Here is a 27,463-nt window from a genome sequence, read left to right on the forward strand (position 1 = left end):
CAATAACATTTGATTTATATACCGCCCTTCAAGACAACTTAATGCTACACTCAGAGTGGTTTACAAAGTGAGTTACTATCCTCATGACACCCTGTGAGGTGGGTGGGGCTGAGAGAGCTCTGAGAGAGCTGTGACTGACCCAAGATTGCCCAGCTGGCTTCAAGTGGAGGAGTGGGGAATCAAACCCGGCTCTCCAGATTAGAGCCCTGCCGCTATTAGCCACTACACCAAACTGGCTCAGTGGCAGAGCCTTTGCAAGCAGAAGGTGCCAGGTTCAATAATCGGCATCTCTCGTTTAAAGCAACCAGGAAGTTGGTGATGCGAAAGACTGAGCTAAGATCCTGAAGAGCTGCTGCCAGTCAGAGTAGACAATACTGGCCTTGACGGACCAATGGTCTGACTCAGAATGAGACAGCTTCATATGAGTGGAAGGCAGCCAGAAAAGAGGAAGACCCAAAGCGAGATGACAGTAAAAGAAGCCACATCCTCCAATTTGCAAGATCTTAGAGAGTCTGTTAATGATGTTTTGGAGGTTTTTCATTCATAGGATCGCCATAGGTTGCAGGCAACTTGATGGCACATAATACATACATGTGAAGGATGGTAGCTTGCTAGTGAAAGGGCAGAGTTTTGAACCAGATCTCCCTGGTCCAACTTCAACACTGACTGCTGTAATCATGCTGACCCTATGACAACAAGATGTCCAGATATCCACGATTAGGGAAGGGCATATTGGAGCCGCAGACCCCTCCTCTGCTTCTAAGCCAGAACGTGCCCGGTCCCTCACCCTTATTCTGCCCTCACACAATCCACTCAGGAGGCACTTGACGTTCACACTTGCTTTAATGCCATGGGATGGAGCAGCAGCCGGAGAGTTTCCTCGCCTTCATTCCCCATCAAGTTGGGTTGGGGATGCTCCCCACAAGTGCAGCCCCCTCCCCTACATTTGGTGCCCTCGGCTTGGGCAGCTCTTGTGCTGTTTGGGGGCCAAATTCCCTTTCCAGGGGGTAAACCATGAAAACGACATCCCTCCAGGGTGGAAGGGCAGGATGATCCGGTCGAACGAGTTCGAAGCCCAAGTAGCTGAACGCCCGCAGCAGGTTACCTGTGGAGTGGGGAGACACAGTTAGAACCTGGGTTGTGTATAGGTGGGTTATTTATTTGTTTATTGATTTGATTTTTAGCCCGCCCTCCTTGCAAACGGGTTCAGGGCAGGGTACAATAAAATGCTCACTGCACATGACCTCACAACAGTGATCCAGGCAACGGTCACCTCCAGATTAGACTACTGCAACTCGCTCTACGCAGGGCTTCCCTTGGGCTTGATCCGGAAACTGCAGCTGGTTCAGAATGCAGCTGCACAGGTGGTTGCCGGAGCACCAGTTATGGCTCATGTAACACCTATCCTCCGTCAGCTGCACTGGTTACCGGTTGAGTACCGGGTCCGGTTCAAGGTTTTGGTGTTGACCTATAAAGCCCTATGCGGATTGGGCCCAGCATACCTTCGGGACCGCCTCTCCCCATATGTTCCCCGGAGGTCGCTTAGATCAGCCACTAAGAACTTGCTGATGGTCCCTGGCCCCAGGGAGGTCCGCCTGGCCTCTACCAGAGCCAGGGCCTTCTCAGTTCTGGCTCTGACCTGGTGGAACACTCTGTCTGAGGAAACTAAGGCCCGGCAGGATTTGTTATCTTTCCGCCAGGCCTGCAAGACGGAGATGTTCCACCGGGCATTTGGTGGGGGCTAGGCTGTCCACTTGCCACCCATACCATTGAAGACCGTCCACCACCCATGCAGGACAATGCTGCATTTTAATATTTAATATTCTACACCCGCCAATTTTAATGGTTTTTTATACGATGTTTTAATGTTTTTATAATGTTTTTACTGTTTTTAATTTGTTGTCAAACCGCCCTGAGCCCTGACGGGGAGGGCGGTCTAAAAATGTAATTAAATAAATAAATAAATAAATAAATAAATAAATAAAATTAAAACATATAAATACATTTAAAAATCCAAACCACAAAACACATGGAACAGCATCTCAGATGGCGGCCCCCTCCAATTTCCCCAATCATAGTGTTAACAAGAGAGGGGGGGGGTAAGGCTAAGGTTAATATTCCACTGACTGTGCTTGTAGGGGGGCAGATGATTTTTTCACCCCCTCCCCCGACGGGAGACCAGTAGGAAGGCTCCTGAAACAAAGATTAGCCTCAACTGCATGCCTGGCGGAACGTCTCTGCCTTACAGGCCCGCCAAAAAGATATAAGGTCTCGGCGGGCCCAGGAGTCCTCCAACAGATTGGGGCCAGGACTGAAAATGCCTTGGCCCTGGTCGAGGCCAACCGGACCTCCCTGGGGCCAGGAACCACCAGTAAGATGTTATTTGCCGATCTTAGTGCTCTCCGGGTTACATATGGGGAGAGGTGGTCCCACAGGTATGCTGGTCCAAGTCCATTTAGGGCTTTAAAGGACTTTAAAGTACAACCCACTGATGCCCGAGAGTCCAGGCGGATTACATAGTGTGAGATTAGTACAACCAACATCAAGGACATTTCAATAAACAATGCCATAGGGTAAAGAAATGCACATGTACAAAAACATCACATTAGCAAAAATCCGGTACAGAGCTGAAAGGCTGAAACAAAGCATAAATTCTAGGACATTCGACAACATCAAACTACTCAATAGGGCCATACCTAAAGAAATAGGTAGTACATAGGAAAACAAAGCAACAGATAGGATGTAAGGCGGCATAGTGGGGAAGTCTATGGTTCCTATTTATTTATTTGTTTATTCATGACATTTATAGTCCGCTTTTCTCCCTGAGACTCAAGGCGGATTACACAATATGAGATTAGTACAATCGGCGACAAGTACATTTCAATACTGCATCAAGGATATTTCCATAAACAATGCCATAGGATAAATAGACATAGTATTAGCATGAATCCAATACAGAGTGGAAAAAATACTGAAGCAGAACATAATTCTAGGACTAACATTAGACAACATGGAGCACTGGTGGTACATAGGAGTACGTATTTAAAGCAGCAGATAAAATGTACGGCAATATAGTGATGAAGACTATGGTCCCTAACTCAAGCATCTCTTTGAGCCCTCCTATCTGAGTAAAAAGTCCTTTTGAATAATTCAGTTTTGCATTGTACATGTGGGAATGAAGCAGCCTTGATCAGCTCTGGTGGACGATTTGCAGCAGACAATAGATAGGAAGAATTCTCTGGACCGCAGCTTTTGGTACCATCGGTTTTGGTTTCCTCTTGGGCTCAGGACTGGGAGGTACCATTTTGTGGTGGGTTTCGTCCTAACTAGAAGTTAGGTTTCAGATGATGCCGGGATAGGGCTGCGCAGAGGGCAATCTAAACTCCCCTCTGTCTGGAGATCAGGGGGTGGGGCCATGTGACCATTTTCGCTGAGGGCAATTTAAACTTTAAAAACTCCCCCTTGTTCCAGCTAACCCAAAGTGACGTCATTGTGCGGTCTTGAGTTCCACCACTGAGTTCCACCACCTCTTTTCCCAGGAAAAAAGCCCTGCCCACGGCTACTCCTAATTCCCCGCCCCCCTTCTAACAGTCTTCGAACTCGGCAAGCAGGAAAACAGGCCGTGGGATTCATAGACTTCTCCAGGCCAGGCAGGTTCCCAGACTAGGGAGCGATTACAGCAGGAATCAACAACTGCTTCCCGTTCTGTTTCCCACCCCCGTGACAACCACAGTCAGAATCACTACAACAGCTTCAGCTGCAGGGGTCTGAGCACCTGACGTCCTGCAGCATTCCGTCTTATCCTGCCTGCTGTTGAACATCTACGTGAAACTATTGGGTAAGGTCATCGGGAGATTTGGGGTGGGCCGTTGTCGTGTGGTTGACCTCTCTCAGACTTCCAGCAGATCCCAGGGAGGCTGTAGAAACCCTGAACTGGTGCCTTGAGGATGTTTTGGGCTAATAAACTGAGCCAACAAGACAGAAATTGCCACTGGTGACCAGTAGGACTGGCCCAGGATTAAAGACGTCCCCGGTTCTGGAGGGGGACGTGCTCTCTCTGAAGGAGCAGATCCATAGCTTGGGGGTGCTACTGGTCCGAGGCATCCTGCTGGAGAAGCAGATGGCAGCCACTGTCAGGAATGCAGTTTACCAGTTTCAACTGTTTTACTCATGTATTTCTTATGAACAGTGTTATTAATGGAGAAATCTCAGGCTGGCCTACAGTCGCCGCCCTCCATAGCTCCCTTGGTTCATGCTAGATTTCCTCTTCCTTTTTAAGATCACTTGAGATAGATCAAGATGGGTAACTGTGTTTGTCTGTAACAGTAAAGAGCAAGAGTCCGGTAGCACCTGTAAGACTAACAAAATTTGTGGTTGGATATGAGTTTTTGTGAGATACCTGAAGAAGTGAGCTGTGACTCATAAAAGCTCATACCCTACCACAAATTTTATTAGTCTTATAGATGCTCCTGGACTCCTGCTGTTTTCTAAAATCACTTAAGTTACAAGACTTAATTACCTTTTTCCCTAAAGGGTTTCAGTCTTTTCTGGGGAGAGACAGTACTTCTCTTCATAAATAAAGCTCTTGATAATTTTGCCATTTTCCTTTACTAGTTCTGATTATTTAGAATCTGCTGCAAAACAAGAAAACCAGGGGTTGGGGCCTGGCATGGTGCTCTTACCACGGTCAGATCGACATTTGTGGAAGCTGACAAACACCTGGTTCACTTCTGTTTCTTCTTCCACGTATTCTAGTGTTGCTGTCAGGCTGCAAACACAAACAGCCGCAAGGGAGAGAACAAGGGGTTTTCATTAGGAAATGCATACCCCTATACTCCCAACTAGGTATCTCAAAAGCCTGCTTTTAAGTCTTGAGGGACAGCTGTGTTGGGCTGTTGTAGCAAAATAAATCAAAGTCCAGCAGCACCTTTAAAACAAACAAAATTTTCACCCTCTGGTATCTGAACATTATGACTTCTCGTGTCAGATTTGTGTTCTTTGACTCTCACATAGGGGCTGCCCTGTTTTGCTTGTAACAGGTTTTTGCTTCAAGCAGTATTCAGACCCACCCGAAAAATACAACAGATGCTACGATCAGCAAAAGACAGTAGAGACCCCCTCACCTCTGCAGGAGTATACCGTATACCCTGCAGCTGTGGACAAGTTTACATCGGGACCACAAAGCGTAGCATCCAGACAAGAATAAAAGAACATGAAAAACACTGCAGACTTGGACAACCTGAAAAATCAGCAGTGGCTGAACATAGCCTAACGCAAACAGGGCACAGTATCTTATTCCAGGACACCAAAATACTGGACAACACTTCCAACTACTTTGTCAGACTGCACAGGGAAGCCATTGAAATTCACAAGCATAAGCAAAACTTCAACAGGAAAGAAGAAACCTTAAGAATGAACCGAGCATGGTTGCCAGTTCTGAAAAACACCAGGCTAACAAAACATTCTATCCTTGACAATAGCCCTGCAGAGAAGATTAGCACATCAAGTACCAATCCATATGCAAAAGAACCTCCTCAGGATACAGGGAAGCCTCCCGCCATTAGCATTCCACACCCTGGGAAACTCTTACAGGATGACTCAGCTCAACCCCACCCCTCCTGAGTAGATACAAATGACCTACATCTTTTCCACACTGTGACACTGAGAGATCTCTGTCTTTTGGTGCTACACCTCTGAAGATGCCAGCCACAGCTGCTGGCGAAACGTCAGGAACTACAATGCCAAGACCACGGCAATACAGCCCGGAAAACCCACAACAACCAGGTTTTTGTTTGTTTGTTTGTTTGTTTGTTTGTTTGTTTGTTTGTTTGTTTGTTTGTTTGTTTGTTTGTTTGTTTGTAATCCACCTTTCTCACTGAGACTCAAGGCGGACTACACAGTGTGAGATTAGTACAGTCAATAGCAAGAACATTTCCATAACCCATGCTATAGAGTAAACAGATAAAAGTTCACAAAGACATACCATTAGCAGGAATCCAATACAACATAGTGGTCTATAATGGTGAAGTCTCTGGTCCCTAACTCATTAGTGGAGCATCTGAGACTCCCTCCCTACAATAGAGCCCTCCTATCTGAGTAAAAAGCCTTTTTGAATAATTTGGTTTTGCATCGTTTGCAGAAAGCCGGGAGCGTGCCTGCATTATTGGTTATAGATCCAGAGGAGTCAGCCGTGTTAGTCTGTAGTAGCAAAATAGTAAAGAGTCCAGTAGCACCTTGAAGACTAACCAACTTTATTGTAGCATAAGCTTTTGAGCACCACAACTCTATTCGTCAGATGCATTATTGGTATAGTTTCATAGGACCCAGTACCACCTGCACTCTGCTAGCCTCATCCACTTGGTCATCATATAATTTTACATATGCCATTTTGTGCCAACAATGAAACAGAAAACAGTGTGGAGATATTTTAATCTTCCTGGCCTTACAGTTGCAGAAATGAAAGTCATTGTTCTACCAAAAAAGAAGAAAAACCCTTCAAAGGGAATTTCCAGTGTTAAAATCCTGAATTAGATTTCATTCAGCACTATATCTCACCCTGGCCTAAACAGGTACTTGGATTGCTTTTTAATTGTTCAAGATCCACTTTTATTAATTAATTAATTTTTAATTGTTCACTTTTTAGAGACTTAAATCAGTGGTTCTTAACATGTCTACACCGTTTCCTGATGTTATTTAAACTACATCCTTGATTAAGTGAGTTCATCTTACTTTGTTTTTTCCTTCAACCCATGAATGTCGAGAACCTCTGACCTCTCTACACAGAGACTCATGCCCAGTCTCTCTCTATTCCAATTCCTCCTTCTCCCCCACCCTTCAGTTATCATGGTTGAAAAAAATCTCCAAAATGATTTCAGTGCCATAGCAGCTGAAGAAGTAAGTTCTGACTCATGAAAGCTCATGTGAGAATAAATTTTGTTATTTTTTAAGGTGCCATTGGACTTCTTGCACGTTAGGTGGGAGATCTGAGATGTTTTGATTTTCTCCAGGAATTGACTGGGGAAAGGATAGCTGTGTGCCCTGCACCATGTGCCGCTTTCCTGATCTAAGTTTTTCCCAAATCAGGCAGAGAGACACACAGGCACAAGAGTTTGCTGCAGTTTGCTTACCTTTCACGGCTGCAGCGTTCCAGGACCTGGTGAGGTGTGTCAAGGAAGAGCGTGTGCCCTTGCAGTAAGCCGTGCCAGTGAGTTGTACCCTGACTACTGCTCTTGAAATAGAAGTCCAATTGAACTGGGCTGTCAGGAAGCTCACGATCCCCAGCAAGAACGGTGAGATTCCCGGCCTGTTGAAGATATAAGACTCAAAGAAGGGGGACTGCAGCTAAGAGATGTACTGAAGGCTATATAGGGAGTCAGTGGCAGAGGAAAGAACACCCACCTCACCACCTAGCACTCATTTTCAGTGTCTCTGCTACGTCCTTCATCTCCCCTTCTGCCTTCCTGGCTCCATCTCCTGGTATCCTTTAGGATTGCCAGCCAGCCAACCTTTTTACTGCTCTGCCCAATGAGTCCAGAAGCTGAACTAGACGAGACGAAATACACGAGTCTGTGCGAGTGTCTAGAATTGTGTCTGTTCCTTCCTGCCCATGTCCATTTTGATCAAGGTGAACACATGTCCTGTAGCTCCAGTCTGCTATATGTGTGGTAGTATTGCGGGAGTGTCTGCGGACCATATCATCGAGTCACTGGTGCAGAGTGGTGATTCCATATTGTTTCTGCTTCCCTCTTCCCGCACAGAAAGGCAATAGGGGACAGGGTACGGTTACAGGGGACAGTTTAAGCATGCACTGAGGAAACCCATGCCAGCAGGAACACAGGATCAAGTGCAGTATGGCCACGCTGGCAAGTGTACAGGAAAGCAACGGGGAGTCACATGTAAGTCCGTTCACGTGTTGTTCACGACTAATTCATCTCGTGTAGTTTGGCTCTATGTCCTCTCAGATCAATGGCACGTTTCAGATTCCACCAAGCTGTGCCTAGAACTAATTTAGTTCCACTCTAGACTAAACGAGAAGACAGTAAGGCAAGTCTGACACCATTCCCTGACACACGGGGTGCAAGGCCTGTCTCTGCCCCTTGGATGCCACTTTTCTCCAGACCTGGATCCTAGTTAGGTCCATTGTCCCTTTAGGCCTCTGCTTAATTAAAGCAATCTTAGCTGTTTAAATTTATAAAGTTTTACTTCGTTGCTCAAATCTGCATGTATTTGCACGCTAAAACAATGATAGTTCTGAAGAGAAAAGGCATTTGATTGTCATTAGATGTGACAGCGTGCCTCTTAGAAGAGGCATTCCTCATTGGGCGTAAGCGAAAAGGAGGGATGCCTCTACTAAGATAGCTCCTGTCTCATGGAGTTTTTCCAAATGCTTTTAGTTTAAAACAATTTTTTTTAAAATCCACCAAATTTAATCAGGAACACTTTTCTAACCAATCAACCCTTTGAACCATCAATTGAGCTATCTGATTATTGGCTAAGATGCACTGCCCTTTTCTTTTTTAATATTAAAAATCTGGCCCCCTTTCATCCTCCCACCGATTCCTTCTCTGCCTCCATGTTCTGCTTCTGCCCGTCTATGTCTTCAGCAGCCTCTTCTGGCCTTTCCTCTTCTCCTATTTAACATCCCTGACTAACCACAACTTCCAGCTCCTCCATTTTATTCCAGATGTTCACTTTCCCATCTCTACAACACACCTGCCATCCCCAACCATGTCTTTATCCCTTCCCAGTGTTTCTGCTGTAGATGATAATTGGAACTGTGTCACGTCTGTACAGCACCTAGCACCATGACACGCAGTAGAAGTGGCTTTTCAAATGGACATGGACTTTGGTTTGAATAAACACAGCCATGTTTTTGTTCATAACTGGTAGCGTGGCCAAGAAGTAGGGTTTCCAAGTACCCACCAGTGGCGGGCAAACTCCCACGGATTTGCTCCCTCGTCTGTCAATTGCTGCCACCGGCAGGCACCTCAGGAGCGCACCCAACTGGCACGGAGACTCACTCCCAGAAGTGACGTTGTTGCGCCACCCACAGGAATGTTCCCATGCTTCGTTTGGGGCCAAATCAGCCCTGTGCGGAGCACAAGAGTGCTCGTGCGGCCAGTGTGGTGATGTCACTTCTGGAAGTGATGTCATCACGAGGACCTCGTGCAGTGCACACAGTGCCAGTGACTCCACCCTCCCGATGGGAGGTGAGGGGTATCTGGCAACCCTACCAAAAAGCTACTCACCTTGTATACCTCTTTTAGGCTTGCACTGTCTCCTTCGGTAGTTCTTGCGGTTGGGCAACCGCCCTCGAACTCAGGAACACTGCGGGCAGTGACGGGGCCTGAGACTCAAGCGCTCACATTGGGTAAGGGGTGAGCTTTTGCAAAAAAGAAGGGAGAGAAAGAAAAGATGAATATTTTAAGCCTAACTTCTTTCCAGGAGGCAGATTGTGGCCTACTGCAATTTGAACAGAAGGGAGCAGCAGGAAGACGCTTGACGTAATTAGCCTTGACAGGAGTGGACCTTCCGTCTTAGCGGCTGAGCGGCCATTTTATCGCTTATCTGAGAGGAAAGTCGAAAATTGAGGTTTGGAAAACACACTAGTGACCTAAATCGGAATGTACAATGAGAAACACAACTGAGCATTCCATTTCGGATGTAGTAAAATAACTCCCTGAGGTGATTTTTTTAAACCATATGTATTTTCTGTAGTAAACATTTCCTTCTCAGCAACCACCACTTGCTGGGAGCTGGTATTAACAATGCCATGGTTTGTGTTGGCATAAGCAAATGTCAGCCTTCACTTGCCACAGTAGGCTGTGCGTGTTCCTCATGATCTCTTGTAGCGATCTGAGCAGGGCTCATTTCGAGGGAGAACGTGCAGGAACGCAGTTCTGGCAGTTCCCCAAAGAGGTCACATGTCAGGTGGCCCCGCCCACCTGACTCAGCCATTTTGGGCCCGTTTCAGCCTGGATTGGGGCCGAAACAGCCCGGATTGGGCCTCTGACAGGTGCTGGATCAGTTTTCCACTCAGCAGAGGCCCGATCCTGACCATTTTGGGCCCCTTTTTGCCATTTTGGGCCCAATTTTGGCCCTGAATGGCCAGGATTGGGTCCAAAACAGCCAGGATAGGTGATGTCAGGGGGTGTGGCATACGCAAATCAGTTATGCTAATGACACACTTCCGGTGATGACAAGGGGTGTGGCACGTTAATGGGTTATGCTAATGAGTTATGCTAATGAGTTCCTCCAGCTCTTTCTCTACAAAATGACCCCTGGATCCAAGCATGCCAGAATACGGCACGAACATGGGGATTTGAGATATGGGGAGAGGGCAGGGTTTTCCTCCAATATACTGCAGACCTATTTTTTTTCAGAAGAAATGGAGGGAAGCTGTGGTTCTTTGGAGAAGGGAGCATGTGAAGTCTTTCTCAAGGAAAGGTGATTTTAACCACAAGGCCCGGTGAAGCATATTTGCACATTTGGAGAAAGGGATTTTGTCTGGGGTTTCCCCCCCTCCCACAGCAATTCACATCATTTAAAAGTTGTATCTGAGCTGGAGGGGAGGCTCTCTTAAGCATGCTTTCAGGAGCAAATTTGGGGTTCTGTACCTGCTCTAGGAAGCATTTGTGCAGTGGAATGGTGCCCAGTGCCAGGCTGGCATCAGAAGTGGTTCCTAACTGTCTCCTATTTCATTAAAACAACCTGTAAAACTCTTAAAGCAGCCAGTATTAGGGACCTGAAAAAAAACTGGCCAGCTTTGCCTGCCAAAGACTAAATTGCTCCCATCAGCAGCCCCACCGGATTCCACTCAGGAGTGACCAGATTGTGCCAGGATCCGATTTGTGACCTGCCCCCATTCCATGCTGCGTCATCTTTTGGTGGAAGATTCTGTTAGAAGAACATGAGTGTGTGTGTGTGTGTGAAATTACGTGCATGGGTACTAGAGAGAAAGAGATCCAACTTCTATTTTTAAAAAAAATCTTTTAAAAAATTAAAATTTTATTTAAAAAGATATAACAATAGAATGTGCATAAGAACTTTTACAAGCGCTGCATTTGAATCTGAACCAGGCTAATAGAAAGATATATTCAGAGAAAATAACAACACAACTAAATTATATAATAGCTCTCATCAGGGCTTTTTTTTCTGGGAAAAGTGGTGATGGAACTCAGTGGGCTGTCCTTGGAGAAAATGGTCACATGGCTGGTGGCCCCGCCCCCTGATCTCCAGACAGAGGGGAGTTGAGATTGCCTTCTGTGTGGTGTGCGGAGGGCAATCTCAACTCCCCTCTGTCTGGAGATCAGGGGGCGGGGCCACCAGCCATGTGACCATTTTCAAGAGGTTCCGGAACTCCGTTCCCCTGCATTCCCCTTGAAAAAAAGCCCTGGCTCTCATTCCCTCTCCTTAGTTGCTTATACCCAAACTTTAGTATCAATAATTTTTAATCAATCATTTCCTCTGTGTTTTATCTTTGTATCATGTTACCTTAATTTATCTTAGTTTAACCTAAGTTTAACTTAGATCTAACTTCTAGAGGCACAGTGACAGGATGAGAGCTGAAACTTATAGGGCAATCCTAGCCTTTCACGTAACATTTTCAACTGTCCCCACTTTGGCCCTCCTCTATCCCAGGCAAAAGTGCGGGGGGGGGGTTTGCCAGCCTCCAGGTGAGACTTGGAGCTCTCAGAATTATTATTATTATTATTATTATTATTATTATTATTATTATTATTATTATTTACATTTCTAACTCGCCCTTCCCACAAGCAGGCTCTGGGCGAGGTACAACAGTTATAAAAATATAATACAAATATTAAAACAATTCATAAAACAACAGTTCATCATAAAATCAACAAACAGATAATAACTGTCCCAAGATGGGGTCAGTTCCAGATTCCTGCAACCCAGAGGTTTTTTTTCTGGGAAAAGAGGTGGCGGAACTCTCAAGAGGGAAAAGAGGAAGAAACACATGGGAGTCTTTGAAATAATATTATTTTCATGCACTATTGCCGAGTATTTTCAAGAGGTGCCAGAACTCCGTTCCACCGCATTCCCACTGAAAAAAAGCCCTGCTGCAACCCATACTTGGGTTAGCAAACGAATGGGCACTACATAGCCCCGTGCTGTACCCATATGTTGGGCAGCCAGCCGGTGGACACTGTATAACCCCACACTTCATGGGAGGCTGGTGGGAGGCTCAGTGAGGATCTCATGCTGGCCTCAACCATACGCCTGGTGGAACGTCTCCATCTTACAGGCCCGCCAAAATGATAGAAGATCCTGACATTATGGCATTTATGCCTTGCTAAAGTCCCTCCCCTCCCCAAAACCCCTCTTCCCCAGGCACCACCCCAAATCTCCAGGAATTTTCCAACACAGACTTGTTAACCCTATTCATAACACAGGTTGAGAAACCCAGCCTAAGAGTTTGTTTCTGCCTCTGTGGCCTTGGGCCATGCTATCCTTCAGGTGCACTTGTTCCAACCGGGAGACCGGGTCCTCGTGAAGTCGTGGAAAAAGGAACCGCTGACGCCACAGTGGAAGGGTCCAGCGCAGGTGCTGTTCATCTCTGATAACGCAGTTAAAACGACCGCAGCAGATAGCTGGATCCACCACACCAGAGGAAAGCATGCAAGCCCGCCAGGGGACCAGGAGGGTCTCAAGCAAACTCGCCGTGGGCGGTGATTTCCGCAGGGACACCCCCACTAGCAAGGGACTGGAGAGCAATTCTGCACCCAGGACCCGAGAGAGAGAGAGCTGATCTCAGCCCGCGGAGCCAGCCGTTGCTTCTTCAGAACCTCACCTGGCCAGCATGTCTGCACCCTACTGCGAAGTATTTTGTGACTCCATCAGCAGTCAGCAGAAAGGGAATTAAGTCTGACTGAACCCACAGGAACAATGCTGAGCCGTCCTGCACCAGCTCCCTGCCCTATAGATGAACTATGCCCAATGTGCCCATTTAAGTCTTTTAATACCGGGCAGGGTCTGGCTGCATCAGTGGCAGTTACTGACTGTCGGTCTTGCACTTTGGTGGGGTGGGGGGGAATGAACAGCTCTGAAGTTGTCAACTCCTGGAATAACTTGGAGGAGGCCAGGCAGAGCCTTCTGGGGCCAAGGACCAGAGCTCAGTTCTAGGGGAACAGCACAAAACAGGGTTGACAACCCCCACGTAGGGGCTGGAGATCTCCTGGAATTACAACCAATCCCCAGACTACAGAAATCTGTATCACCGGAGAAAATGGCTGCTTTGGAGGGTGGGCTCTATGGCATAATACCCAATGAGGTCCCTCCTGTCCTGTCCCCTCCTCAAACCCCACCCTCCACCTCTAATCTCCAGGAATTTCTCAACCCAGAGTTGGAAACCCTAGGGGACAGTGATTAGATAAATCCAAAATCTGGATTGTCCAGGAGAAACAGAGGCAGTTGGCATGCATAAACCAGCCGTGCTTGGCTTCACAAATGAAATCGTCCACTTGTTTCCTACCTGGCTAGTTACCTAGTTTGAAGAAATTGGAATATAAATATTTTAATAATTACCTCCTGTCAAAGGGTGTCATTTTCCGCCGGTGTTTAAGGCGGCACTTGTAGAGATAGTTGAAATAACGGAAGGGGTAACAGAATGGATAAAGGCAGTTCTGTATCTTCCCCCTCTTGGCCCAGGAAGGGAGAGTATATTTGCGTGGTCTTGGATCCGCAACGTTTACTCGGCCAATGCCTCCCCTTGGCAAAGTGAGCCTGAACTCCAGCCCCTGCCCAGTACCTGAGAGGATCCATTATGACATGTCTTGGTCTCCCATGACAACGATGATGTGCAACAAGCAGCATTATGACAGGATGTGTGTCCTCTTGGCCACGTAAACAGACCCTGGTCATAGTTACTGTCTTCCTGATCTGGGCAGTTATGTCTACACTGCAGATTTAATGCAGTTTCAAACCTGTTTATTAAAGTCAACTCCCAAGGAAAGAACTTTGGGAATTCACTGCCTGTAAGGCCCTTGTGATTTCTGGCACCCGAGAGTTTGGAGTGCGTTCTCAGGTTTCTTTGAAGCACAGCCGTGGCAATGAAACCACTTTCAGACCAGTATGTTAGGCCGAATAATGACGAATAACATTTATTATTTATACTGTGCTCTCATGCAGTTGCTGTGCAAAATTCAGTGAGACTAGACAGGGTGTGTGCGTATATCGACAGTCTAAAAGATGGTACAAAGTGCAAGCTGGAACTGATTAATTGGTATCGTTAATGATGTACAGTCCCTTCATTGAATCGGAGGGCTGAAAACAAGCAAAAATCATTACTCTTGAAGACCACCGTGTCCTTGCTTTGTAGGCTGGACACAATCTGATTTTTTTTAAAAAGAAGCACACTGTCAAATCTGCATCATTGCAGTCTCAGACAAAATGTGTCACCTTTTTCTGGAAGAGTGTTCCTCTGAGCACATGCAGAATGCCTTTTGTGGGCTGCTTCTACATTTTCTTGGCTGTCGTCTTACTTGTTAGCCCCTCCATGGCAAACAACCATAGCAAGAGCAGCCCCCCCCCCCGCTCCATAATTGCAGCTGTTTTTCTTCCTGCGAGAAAAGAAGAATATTCTTTCCTGAGGGCACTCTGCACATTCTCAGGAGCCTTCTTCCCCTTCCTGGGCAAGGTTTCCACTGCCACCTAAACTGCATTTTATTGAATTGGCTGTTTTACATTAAGCTAGATTTCATCGCATCCCTGCTTTTCTATGCTTGGAAGGCCAAATATTGCATAAAAGACTCCTAGTCTTATTGTGGTATCGATTTACTACGTAATCTGCCTCGAGTCTCAGTGGGAATGAAGGGCTAGAAATAAAGTAATTTTTAGAAGTAAATTAAGTAACTTTATTATTTTTTTAATCTAAAGGGTTTTTTAAAAAAAGATGGTGTGAGGCGAAGGCACTGTGCCTATTTTCAAGGTGTCTCTTAACTGAGATTATTTGCAGTGTAATCCTAAACAGAGTTACTCATGTCTACACGCATTGATTTTCAATGGACTTAGGCTGGTCTAACTCTTTTTAGGATTGTACTGTTAAATGTCTATTATAGGCAGAGGAAACAGGTAAGTCTGTATTCAGATATTTTGACCGTTAAGATTTCCCCCCCCCCCTCTTAAAAAGAATTAGAGGGAAATACGCTCTTGCCCATGCTCAAATTGCCTTTAAAAAAAAAAAAAGCAACGTTTCTTCCTTTCAGGGGAAGAAAAAGAGCTCCAATCGCCGGTGTGATATAAATAAATTAAATAAAAAATAAAATAAAAAGAGCCTTTGTCGAGTAAGAGAAAGCACTCTAGGCACGCACAGAGGACCTCCCCCAGGCCCGGACGAGGCCCGCCGAGCAGCGAACCTAACGACGGGCAGCTCAGGCCGCGCCTCGGCTCCGCCCCACTTCCCTCCCCCTTGCCCGGCGGGCGGAGCTACGCGAGGCCGAGGCTGCGTGCGGCCTAGTCGGGGCGCGCGTGGAGCGATGCTCGGGGCGGCGCTGAGGAGGGCGGCCGCCGCGGGGCTGCCTCAGCTGCGGGCCTTCAGCCTCTCGCCCCTTCTGGTGAGGAGAGGAGCCCGTGGGGCGGAGGGAAGGGCTCCTGTGGGGCAACAAGGGGGCAAACCTGGGGGGTCTGGCGGGAGTCAGTGTGGGGCAGGTGGGGAGGGGAGCGCCTAGGGCCCGGGGAAATGTGGGGCTGACCTTGCTGTCGGGAGTAGGTTAAAGTTGCCAACTCTGGGTTGGGAACTTCCTGGAGATTTGAGGGAGAGGGTGAAGCCTGGAGAGGGCAGGATTTGGGGAGGGGGAGACCTTAATAGGTATCATGCCATAAAGACCCCCCCCTCCCTCCAAAACAGCCATTTCCCCCAGGGGAACTGATTTATGTAGCCTGGAGATCAGTTGGGATGCCGAAAAAAACTCCAGGCCCCATCTGGAGGTTGGCAACCCTAGTTGGCAGGTTTGGGGGGTTTCCTGGGGATGCATGTGGGGCAGGAACATACCGGGTGTGAAAAGAGCAAGAGTCCAGTAACACCTATAAGACTAACACAATGTGTGGTAGGGTATGAGCTTTCATATAATAATAAACTGTGCTTATCTGCTGCTCTTCTAGACAGATTAGTGCCTCACTAGTGTTGCCAGCCTCCAGGTAGTGGCTGGAGATCTCCCGGAATTACAACTGGTCTCCAGGCCACAGAGATCAGTTCACCTGGACAAAAGGGCTACTTTGGGGAGTGGACTCTTTGAAATTATGCCATGCCAAAGTCCTTTTCCTCCACCCTCCCGATCTCCAGGAATTTCCCAACTTGGAGCTGGCAACCCTATGCCTCACCCAGAGCGGTGAACAAGTTAGTGTTATGATTCTCCCCACAATGGAGCTGGGGCTGAGAGGAGTGGCTTACCCAAGGTCACCTACTGAGCTCATGGCAGAAGTGGGATTTGAACCAATACAGTCCTGATTCACAGCTGAACCGCTGTGCTACAGTAGCTCACAAAAGCATATACCCTACCACAGATTATGGTTGATTCTGCACACATTGGATAATGCACTTTCAATGCATTTCATCAATCGTTTGAGGTGGATTTTTTGTTCCGCACACACAAAAATCCGTTCCAAATGATCTATAAAGAGGATTGGAAGTGCGTTATCCAACATGTGCGGAATCACTCTTTGTTAATCTTATAGGTGCTACTGGACTCTTGCTCTTTTCTACTGTAGACTACAAGGGCACCATTTCCTGCTCAAGCCATTTGCGGTCTACATTTTGAATTTTTGTGATTGAAAATTTGGAATCAAAAGCCCAATCCCTCCTCCACCTGATCTTGGGGCTTCTGCTCAATGGAAAAGGTTTTGCCCCCTTGCAGAGGTGGGATGGTGGTGGGGAGAGGTTGCTCAGGAACAGTACGCTGGGGGTGGTGAGTCCTCCTGGCTGAACTGTTTTTTCTCCCTATGCCGGGCAGGAAACGGTCATCGTGGAACGATGGTGGAAGATCCCGCTGAGCAAGATCGGCCGTCCGCCCCGAAGCAAGCACCGCCGGTACCGTGTCTACCGCCTGGTCGAGGACACCAAATGCAGCCCGAAGGAGCCGATGGAGCTCATTCTCACAGAGTCTGTGGAGGGTACGTTTCATTATCATTCCTGTTTATTAATCAAAATCTTAATAGTCATTTAACTTGCACAAAGGCAGTCATCGCTTAACAGTTTATAAACACAGTGTCAATATTATATACATGTAGGAGGGCCTGCTTTGCCAGCTCAGCTGTATTGGCGCCTGCAGGATTTCTCGTGTTTGGGAATCCTGACCATATTTATTTCTGAACGAGAGGAATTGCAGTGAGGAGGGATGTGGAGGTAATCAGCTCCCTATTTTTGGATGGGATATTGAAGCTCTGTGGCTCTGGCTTGCCTAGGCCTAGTTTGTTTGTGTGCTAAACTTGCTAGCATGAGTTAAGACTAAGTTAAACTAAGTCAAGAAAAATCTTGCCTGGACAATACAGCCTTGCGCTGCCATCACAGCTGAATCTAAACAGGGTCTCCTGCAGGTGCCAGGCTGCACACGGGTGAAGCCAGCAGCAGCCCGTACAAGGGCTTTCTCTGTGTTGGCCCCTATCCTGTGGAATGACCTGTGTGAGGAAGTCAGAAGAGCCCCCTCTCTCCTAGCTTTCCGTAAATGATGCAAAACCAAACTATTCAAAAAGGCTTTTTACTCAAATGGGAGGGCTGTATTGTAGGGAGGGGGTCTCAGATGCTTCACTAACGAGTTGGGGATCATAGACTTCATCACTATTTTGCCTTATATATTATCTGCTGCTTTAAATATGTACTCCTATGTACAACCAGCACTCCATAATAACAACAACAACAACATTCAATTTATATACCACCCTTCAGGACAACTTAATGCTCACTCAGAGTGGTTTACAAAGTATGCCATTATTATCCCCACAACAAAACACCCTGTGAGGTGGGTGGGGCTGAGAGAGCTCCAGAGAGCTGTGACTAGCCCAAGGTCACCCAGCTGACTTCAAGTGAAGGAGTGGGGAATCAAACCCGGCTCTCCAGATTAGAGTCCCACGCTCTTAACCACTACACCAAACTGGCTCTCCATGTCTAATGTTAGTCCTACAATTTATTGTGTTTTGCTCCAGTATTTTTTCTACTCTGTCTTGGATCCTTGCTAATGCTATGTATTTTAAACTTGTATCTGTTTACCTTATGGTATTGTATTGAAATGTACTTGATACTGATTGTATTAACCTCATACTGTGTAATCCGCCTTGAGTCTCTGTGAGAAAGGCGGACTATAAATAACGTAAATAAAATAAAGAGAAGAGGTATCTCTTCATTCTCACCTGTGTCAGAGCTGTACCGCTTAGAATTGTGGATTAGGCTATAGAAAGGAATACCCTCTCTATAGGGTTGTCTAGAACATTCATCTGGCATAAGGTTGAACAGCGGCTGATAAGCATACTTCAGTGTGTCTGCAGGGCATTAATTTTTGAAGCCATTTTCAAACGGCTTCTGGTTTCTTTATTTGTAGTCCACCTTTCTCACTGACACTGAAGATGGATTATAATATAAGTCGGTACCATCAATAGGACAAGGAGACATATTATAAACAATGTAATAAGACTAGGATTGTAGCATAAGTATTAAGCATGGCATGTTAAACAATGCAAGAAATGGTATTAAGTAATTAGAAATATAATGCAGGGAGAGCAAGTTAGAAATGTACGGCAGCAGATAACTCAGTCCTGAATTTTGCAGGGAACCTCTGATTGGCTCTGCTCCATCTCTTCTGTATCCTCACAGATTAGCTAGGAGAAGGGCTTCCTTCTTCCAGCTCCATAGAAAGAATTCCCTTCCTTTCCCAGAATGTCTGCTTGCAATACAATACATCTGCTTGCTTCCTTTCAGTGAAATCTTTTTTTTTAAACTGTGCAAGGCCTTTGAGAAGGTAGGTTTTCTAGGTTGCTTCTGACAGGTTTTACTTGTGTGTTATTTTTAGCTTATTATATTGCTGAAATATTAATGAATTCTTGTATGAGCTGCTGTGGGAACACTGGTGTGGGAAAATGACATGCAAATATCAGAAATAAATAAAATGCTTCATTGACATGCGCAGGAAAATAGGAAGTTGGGAGAAAGCTTTCTAACTTAATTTTTCTCCCTTGTGATTTATTTTTCTATGCATGGGGCATCTCTTTCGAGCAGAGCTTTCAGTAATCGTTGTTCATGCATACAACTTTTACAACTATTGTGTGTATTATAATCCTTTTTCTTCATCATAAGAATATGATGAGGCCAAAGTAAAATAGTCTCAGTTTTGTGATTTTAGCTTCTAGGAGGAATTCAGGATTGATTCGATCTAGAACCCACTTATTTGTCTTTTTGGCTTTCCGTGGTACATGTAAAAACTTTCCTCCAGCACCACATTTCAAATGAATCAACTTTCTTCATGTCATGTCCAACTTTCCCATCCATCCATAGTAATGGGGAATACCACAGTGTGAATGATTTTGACCTTGATCCCCAGTGGGATATCCGTATGCTTAAGGATCTTCTCTAACTCCCTCACAGCAGCTCTTCCAAGTCTCAATCGTCTTCTGATTTCTTCATTGCAGTCTCTCTCCCTTTTGGTTGATAATTGAGCCAAGGAATAGAAAATCCTGAACAATTTAAATTTCTTCATTGTCACCTTTAAAGTTGTGTAATTCCTAAGCAGTCAGTTACTTTTGTCTTCTTGATGTTCAGCTGTAATCCTGCTTTGGCGCTTTCTCCTTTAGCCTTCATTAGTAGCCGTTTCAAGTCTTCACTGTTTTCTGCCAGTAACGTGGTGTCATCTGCGTATCTCAAATTGTTAATGTTCCTTCCACCAATTTTCACTCCACCTTCATCTAGTTCTAATTCAGCTTTCCTTAAGATACCTTCTGCATATAGGTTGAACAGACAGAGAGATAATAACATCCTTATCTGACGCCTTTGCTAGTTGGAGACCATTTTGTTTCCCCATGTTCTGTACTTGCATTAGTCTCTTGTCCAGAGTACAGGTTGCAAATCAACACAATCGAATGTTGTGGCACACCCATTTCTTTTAACATCATCCACACCTTTTCATGGTCCACGCAGTTTAAAGTTTTGCTGTAATCCGTAAAACTCCCTGACCTGGATAGCCCAGGTGAGCCTGATCTCATCAGATCTCAGAAGCTAAGCAGGGTCGGCCTTGGTTAGTAATTAATTCACCTCCAACGAAGACCAGGGTTGCAGAGCCAGTCAACGACAGGGTTGCAGAGGCAGGCAATGGCAAATCACCTCTGTTAGTCTCTTGCCATGAAAACCCCACCAGGGGTTGCTGTCCATAAGTCAGCCATGACTTGAGGGCACTCTCCACCACCAGTCTATAAAACACAGGCTGATTTTCTTCCGAAATTCTCTGCTGTGCTCCATCATTCGCAACTATTAGGGCTAAAAAAATTTTTTAAAAAATAATCTCAGGAAGACAAGTTCTTTACCTAAATCTGTATTGTTTGTTTATTACATTACTCTCCTTTTTTTCTTTTTTTAAAAAAAGTGAAGAACAGTGTTACGTTACTGTCAAGATAGTTTTGCGTGGGTGTGCAGTAGAAAAGCAAGACTCGAGTTCAGTAGCACCTTAAAAACCAACAAGGTTTCCAGGGTCTAAGCTTTGGTGAGTTGAAGTCCCTTTATCAGATCGCTTTGACTTTCAAAAGCTTGTACCCCAGAAATCTTGTTGGGTCTTTAAGGTAATATGGATCTTGAATTTTGTTCACATTACACTCAAGTCAGTGAAAATGGGCTCACAGAAGTGGAGAGGGGCAGAAAACAATGGGGCCAGGCAGGCTAACTGGCAGGGCCTTCCTCCCTCCTCTCCCCCGTATGGTTCGTCACTCATTGCACCCCAGAGGAAATCGGTGGCGCACATTCTGACTCATTTCTCTTAGGGCTGCTTCATCTCGGGCCGGCTGAGAGCCGTGCTTTCTGGGCACAAACATTCTGCCGTTTTCGTTGGCAGGTCTGGGAACCCGCGGTGACATTATCTCTGTGGACAAGTCCTACGGTCGCAACAGACTCCTTGCCCAAAATCTGGCCGTTTACCCATCTCCTGAAAACAAGAAGATGTTTGAAGAGGAAATGCGGGTGAGTCCCACATGTTGTTATGCATTGTGCATCCAGGCACTCCTGCAGTGCGAAATCAAGCCCAAGGGGAGACGAGGCAGCCGTGTATCCCTTCGGTCTTGCCTGTACCCCTTCACCCTCCTTTCTCTAGTAACTTGCATCTTTTTTGAACCCCTGTAATGGTCTCAGAGATGCTTCACTAATGAGTTTGGGACCATAGTCTTCACCACTATGTCGCTTGAAGTATGTGCTCTTACGTGCTTACCTGTGTTTCAGGTATGATCCTACTGGGTAGTTCTGTCTTGTCTGACGTCAGCCCTAGAATTGCTTATGCTCTGTTTCAGCATTTCTTCAACTCTGTATCAGATTTTTGCTCATGTGATGTCTTTGTAAACTCGCATTTATTTACCTTACGGCATTGTTTATGGAAATGTCCTTGATACTGACTATACTAATCTACGGGACCGCCTCCCTCTCTGTGTCCCTCCACGGCAGCTTCACTCATCTGAACAGGGTCTCTTGCAGGTGCCAGCCTGTACATGGGTGAAATCAACAGCAGCCCATACACGGGCTTTCTCTGTGGTGGGCCCTACCCTATGGAACGGCCTGCCTGAGGAGGTCAGGAGAGCCCCCACGCTCCTGGCTTTCCACAAACAATGCAAAACTGAATTATGGTTGTTGAGAGATCTCTGTCTTTTGGTGCTACACCTCTGAAGATGCCAGTCACAGCTGCTGGTGAAACATCAGGAACTACAATGCCAAGACCACGGCAACACAGCCCGGAAAATCCACAACAACCATCGGTCTCCAGCCGTGAAAGCCTTCGACAATACATCAAAACTGAATTATTCAAAAAGGCCTTTTTTCTCAGCTAGGAGGGTGCTATTGTAGGAAAGGGATCCCAGATGTTTCACTAATGAGTTAGAAACCATAGATTTCACCATTGCCTTACGTATTATCTGTTGCTTTAAATATGTACTCCTATATACTACCTGTGCTTCATGTTATTTAATGTAAGTCTTAGAATTGATTATGTTCTGTTTCAGCAATTCTTCAACCCCATATTGGATCCTTGCTAATACTATGTCTTTGTAAACTTGTGTTCATTTACCCTACAACATTGCTTATGGAAATGTCCTTGACACTGTATGGAAATGCCTGCCCTTGTCCTTGCCACTGATTGTAATAATCACACACTATGTAATCCACCTTGAGTCTCAGTGAGAAAGGCAGAATATAAATGACAGACAGACATAAAATCTTACACTATGTAATCTGCCTTGAGTCTCAGTGAGAAAGGTGGAATATTATAAATGACACATACATACATACATACATACATACATACATACATACATACATACATACATACATACATACATACATACATACATACATACATACATACATAAAATCTCACACTATGTAATCTGCCTTGAGTCTCAATGAGAAAGGTGGACTGTAAATGAAATAAATAAATAAGAAATGTAGTAAGTGGGGCATGGTGGATTTAGGGAAATGTTGGAGTTACGTAGGGTCCGTTTTTGTTGTTTGTTTTTGAGCCTAAGAAAATTAATAAGTTCAAAATAATGAACAATTTTCTATTTGTTCTTTCGTTTGCACTGTCTCTCACTTTTTCTCCCCCCCTGCCAAGTTACTTCGGGAAGGAAAGGTGGAGAAATCCCAGACCCTCAGCGGCGCAAGGGTGAGTGGGCCTATTTGCTGGCATCTAAGAAGAGAGCGCAGTGTGGAGCCAAAGACAAGATAGTTCAGGGAGCCCAAATCCTCACCCGGTTAAGTGTCAGTCTGGGTCCATGGCAGTACTGGTGGGGAGGACGGCATCTAACTAGAAATGCTGCCTGCTTTCTTGGCTGCCTTATCGCCATCCTGTGCATGGGCAGGGCCTTTTTGGGGGGGAAAGAGGTGGTGGAACTCAGTGGGTTTCCCTTGGAGAAAATGGTCATGTGGCTGGTGGCCCCGCCCCCTGATCTCCAGACAGAGGGGAGTTGAGAGCGGCACGGACGGCAATCTCAACTCCCCTCTGTCTGGAGATCAGGGGGCGGGGCCACCAGCCACATGACCATTTTCAAGAGGTTCCGGAACTCCGTTCCACCGCATTCCAGCTGAAAAAAAGCCCTGTGCATGGGTAGGGGGAACCAAGAAGAGGGCAGCCTTGGTTAGGGACTGCTTGGCCCTGCAGCTTCTGACCGGCAGTCAGGCTTTCAGGTATTTGAGGGGGAAACTTGGTTCGAGTCTGCTCAGACTTGAGACCTGCTAAATATGAGTCGTAATGTATTGGGGCTCAACTGTGAAACCAGATGTGAAGTAGTCTTTGTGCAGAACTCCTTTCATCGCTACTAAGTGGTTGCAACCGGACGACAGGATACTCCTGTTCAGAGAAGTGTGGCTTTCTGGCCATCGGGGGCACAGCCCGGTCTCCTTCTCTCCTTAGGAATGAGCCAGCGGTTGCTCTGAAGAGCGCAGTGTGAAAAGGACTGCTCAGGGATTCTAGCAGGTGCCAGTCCACGTGGGGTTGCAGAGAACCATAAACCTCAGGATAGCGGTAGATGTAGTAGTTGAATCGGTGGGTGCTGGGGAGGGGGTTGGGGTTAGGGCTGAGGCACCGCTGACTTTTGCAAGGGACAGATTAGCAGAGCCTCCTTGCGGCTTGGAGCAGTGAGCAAGTCTGACTGGAAGGCCCAAAGATGACCCAATTTGGTATCGTGGATAAGGGCGGTGGAACTCTCATCTCGAGAGCCGGGTTTTGGTTCCCCACTCCGGCTGGGTGACCTTGGCTCCGTCACAGCTCTCTCAGAGCTCTCTCAGCTGCACCTACCTCACAGGCTGATTGTTGTGAGGATAATAATAACACACTTTGTAAACCACTCTGAGTGGGCGTTAAGTTGTCCTGAAGGGCGGTATATAAATCAAATGCTATCATCATCATCATCATCATCATCATTTTATTGTGGTCAGGGAGGATCACCCGACTGCCTCTGGCCTGCTGCTTTGGGGAGCTGCCCTTGCTAGTCGGGTTGGATTATTTTCCTTCCAGTTTCCTCCGTGGCCAGCTGGTGCGGGCTGCTCTCCACGTGGTCTTTCCCTCTCTGTCCCAGGACTCAGTGCCCCCTGGAGTCCCAACAGGCCCAGAGTGAATGGGGGGGGGGGGCAGAGGGGCAGCATTTTGAATGTGCTTGGACTAAACTGCAGATGTGGGATTGTTGCCAGCCACCACGTAGGGTTGGGTCAGTATAATGCTCGGGAGCTGCTTTTAATGATCCCTTTGTCCTCTAGACAGCACGATTTCTGCAAAGATGCCATCTGGAGGTGGGGATGAAGAGCGACGTCAAGTGGGAGCTGACCAACGAGATCGTTGCCCGCTGTTTCCTCAGAAACGTGAGCTTTGCCGTACCCTGTTTTACTTCACACCCACCCTTAGATTGGAGGGATTCAACAGAGCTTGGTGCAAGGCCCAGCCTGATATGTATCCAGACCAACAGTCCCGTCCCAGCCCCATATTGCCCTCCCAGTCTGGTTGTTCCATTCCAGCATCTCAGACAAGGGAAATCGTCACACTCCTTGTTTCGGCAGAGCCTTAAGCTGGGATGGCACCGAACGCCTGTATGCCAAGCATGTGCCTCTGCCATAGCCCCTTCCAATCTCTGCCCTTCCTTCAGAGGCAGCCAAGACCAGATGCCCTCATATCCTGATACCGTCCCATTTACAATCCTTGCCCTTTCCGCTTGAGAGTTCTCCGATGTGTAACCTTGGGAAGGGAGAATCTCTCTCTCTAGGGAAAAGACCTCTCCGCTGTTGTTGCTGGGGTGAAAATGTCCCATTTCAAATGCAAGGCTTGGTTCGTGGGCATAACCCCGCGTCTGCTGCTTTTAGCTCTGAGGCTTGTGCTTACAGCTCAGCCCGTTCTTCTGCAGCTCCCTCCCAGAATACCTATGTGGCAGCATCTCTTCATTCCCTGCTATATCCACATTTTCCATCAAATAGGAAAGCTTCTTGCCCCAAGTGGAAGATTCTTTGCACTGGAAGACCGGCAGGATCCAAACCCCTGTCTTCACCCTTCCGTCCCTTGTCTAAATTCAGATTGTAATCTCTTTGAGCGAGGAGCCTGTCTTTTGCTTACGTTAAAGAGTCGTGTACGCTTTTGGGATGATGTTTAAATAATAAGGGTGGGCCTCTTGGAGAGGGTCAGAGAGGAGAGTAAAACTTGGAAGCTAATGCATACGATAAGGCCGTCCTGGGACCTGTTGGAGGATAGCTGGCCCAGAAGAACGTTCCCAACGGTGAATGTCCTCTGACGTGTAACCTTGGAAAGGGAGAAACTCCCTCTGTAGGGAAAGGAACTTTTGATTGACGTTGCTGGACTGAAAATGTCCCCATTGTAAAAGCAAGTTTTAGTTCATGGGAGTAACACAGTGTCTTGCTGCTTTTAGCTCTGGATCATGGTTCCCCCGTATGCCGTGAAACTGCCAGATGAGCCCATTACACAGTACGGTGAATACTGGTGCGAAGTTACGGTAAGAACTGTGCTTTGCATGTGCTACGGACCAGGTTTTCTCCCGAGTCTGTTACAAATCTGCTGCGGCTTCTTAATATCCCTTCACACTCAAGTTCAGCCCACTGTAGCCTATAGTTCCAGAGGAGTTAGCGTTGTTAATCTGTAGTAGCAAAATAGTAAAAGAGTCCAGTAGCACCTTTAAGACTAACCGACTTTATTGTAGCATAAGCTTTTGAGAGCCACAGCTCTCTTTGTCAGAGGCATGACGAAGAGAGCTATTGCTCTTGAAAACCTGCAGCCTATAGGGTGTTGTTCTGTGCACGGTGCCAAAAATTGCTCATCTGATCATGTGATTTAATCAGATATTGATCATAGGAGGTCCAGATTTTAGATGCTAAACAAAACTTCCACGTTCAGTTAGGGGTGGGGAAGCACTGCCTGCCTAAACAGGTCTCTTCTTACGTTCCTGAATTATAGAAACATGCACAGAACGATGCTTTGGGCCATGAAATTCAAAGCTGTCCTCCGTTGTCACCTGCCACATATTCGCTTCATTAATCTCTTTATTTAATTTGTTAACTTTTATTAGCTAAATTTCCACCCAGCAATCAGGAATGTGCTCGCAATTGCTCAGCTCTGCGTAGCTACGTTCCTACTTGACGCTCTTCCAATCATATTAGACGTGGCGGTCTTTGCCTCTTCATCCAAGATGTGGTGATTGCGAAGCATACAAATAGGTCTGATACGCAGGTGGGGACTGGGTGCTGTTGTCACCAAGACATGGAGAAGTCCTTCAAATAGTGATATCTTCATAGAAGGACTTGATGGAAGATACGGAATGACAAACTGTCTCCAAAATTAAAGGTGGCAGGCTGTGCAAAACGTCTGTTTTTGTCTTTTCTGTCTCACTTTTCGCAGCATCTTTCTTGCCCGCTTGGGCAAAGTCATTGCAGTCTGTTATTCTAGCAGGCCCTAATTTTCTTTTTTTGGAAGAAAATGGACAGGTGGCTAGGTGACATGCTAAATTTTTTTTAAAAAATGGTCTCACCATCAGAGGCCTTGTAGTCTCTCTCCTCTCTTGTAGACAACGGTCAATTTAGTTGCAGGGAGTAGGGACTGCTGGCTGGGCTTCGGATCCCATCTCTGCCTCCTTATGTGTTACAGGTTAATGGCCTAGACACTGTCCGAGTCCCCATGTCTGTGGTGAACTTCGTGCAACCCAAGACCAGACGCTATATGCAGTGGCTGGCACGGCAGGAAGAGCAAGCCACGGCACCCAGGCCATGATCCCAGATGCGCTTGATAGCCCCAGAGAACTATGGGTGGGAAACTCTCAAACGCACACAGTGCGCTCAAAGACATCTGTTTTCACAGCGCTCAAAGTGCAGCCCGTTATCTCCATGAGTCTGGACAGCAAGCCAGACATATGTATAAGTAGAAGGTGGTGGGAGTGCGGACACAGGAATGTCTTCCATCCAGCCTTCCTCTCCAACAACTGGATTTTCTCTCTTGGGTTAGGTTATCAAACCAGCTCTGGGTAAGATTATTAAACCAGATCATGCCTCTCCCCAAGAACGGGAGAAGTCTGGACTTGTTGTGAATGATAATGTAATAAAATACTTCTACCACCCGTTATCTCTTGCCTGCGCTTGTGTGTTATGTGCCGTCAAGTCGCCTCTGACCTATGGCGATCCTATGAAAGAAAGACCTCCAAAACATCCTATCATTAACAGACTTGCTCAGATCCTGCCAGCTAGAGGCCATGGCTGCTTTTTTTGGGTCCAGCCATCTCATTTTAGGTCTTC

At 46.5% G+C, this 27,463-nt stretch overlaps 2 protein-coding genes across 2 annotated transcripts; one reads left to right on the forward strand and one right to left on the reverse strand.

The window, feature by feature from the left end:
• Positions 1-896: 896 nt before the first annotated feature.
• Positions 897-13,580, reverse strand: OAZ3 (ornithine decarboxylase antizyme 3). The gene is given in 6 exon segments (XM_054973599.1): positions 897-1,105; positions 4,683-4,768; positions 7,128-7,303; positions 9,249-9,320; positions 9,322-9,382; positions 13,546-13,580. Coding segments are annotated over 6 exon segments (624 nt in total). The 5' UTR covers positions 13,566-13,580.
• A 1,846-nt stretch (positions 13,581-15,426) lies between these two features.
• MRPL9 (mitochondrial ribosomal protein L9) lies at positions 15,427-27,293 on the forward strand. The gene is made up of 7 exons (XM_054980321.1): positions 15,427-15,572; positions 16,968-17,127; positions 21,042-21,166; positions 22,800-22,850; positions 24,440-24,541; positions 25,594-25,677; positions 26,823-27,293. Exons 1-7 carry the CDS (start codon positions 15,495-15,497, stop codon positions 26,943-26,945), a joined length of 723 nt encoding a protein of 240 aa, XP_054836296.1. The 5' UTR covers positions 15,427-15,494; the 3' UTR covers positions 26,946-27,293.
• Positions 27,294-27,463: the final 170 nt, after the last annotated feature.

This window comes from Eublepharis macularius, chromosome 1 (assembly GCF_028583425.1).
Source record: "Eublepharis macularius isolate TG4126 chromosome 1, MPM_Emac_v1.0, whole genome shotgun sequence".
Taxonomy (NCBI): Eukaryota; Metazoa; Chordata; class Lepidosauria; order Squamata; family Eublepharidae; genus Eublepharis; species Eublepharis macularius.

What these genes read in the sequence shown, in the direction of transcription:
- MRPL9 (XM_054980321.1), top strand. Translation starts at nt 15,495, where the DNA reads ATGCTCGGGGCGGCGCTGAGGAGGGCGGCCGCCGCGGGGCTGCCTCAG. An exon ending in TCTCACAGAGTCTGTGGAGG is followed by an intron (nt 17,128 to 21,041) that starts GTACGTTTCATT and finishes TTTCGTTGGCAG; the next exon opens with GTCTGGGAACCCGCGGTGAC. An exon ending in TGTTTGAAGAGGAAATGCGG is followed by an intron (nt 21,167 to 22,799) that starts GTGAGTCCCACA and finishes CCCCCTGCCAAG; the next exon opens with TTACTTCGGGAAGGAAAGGT.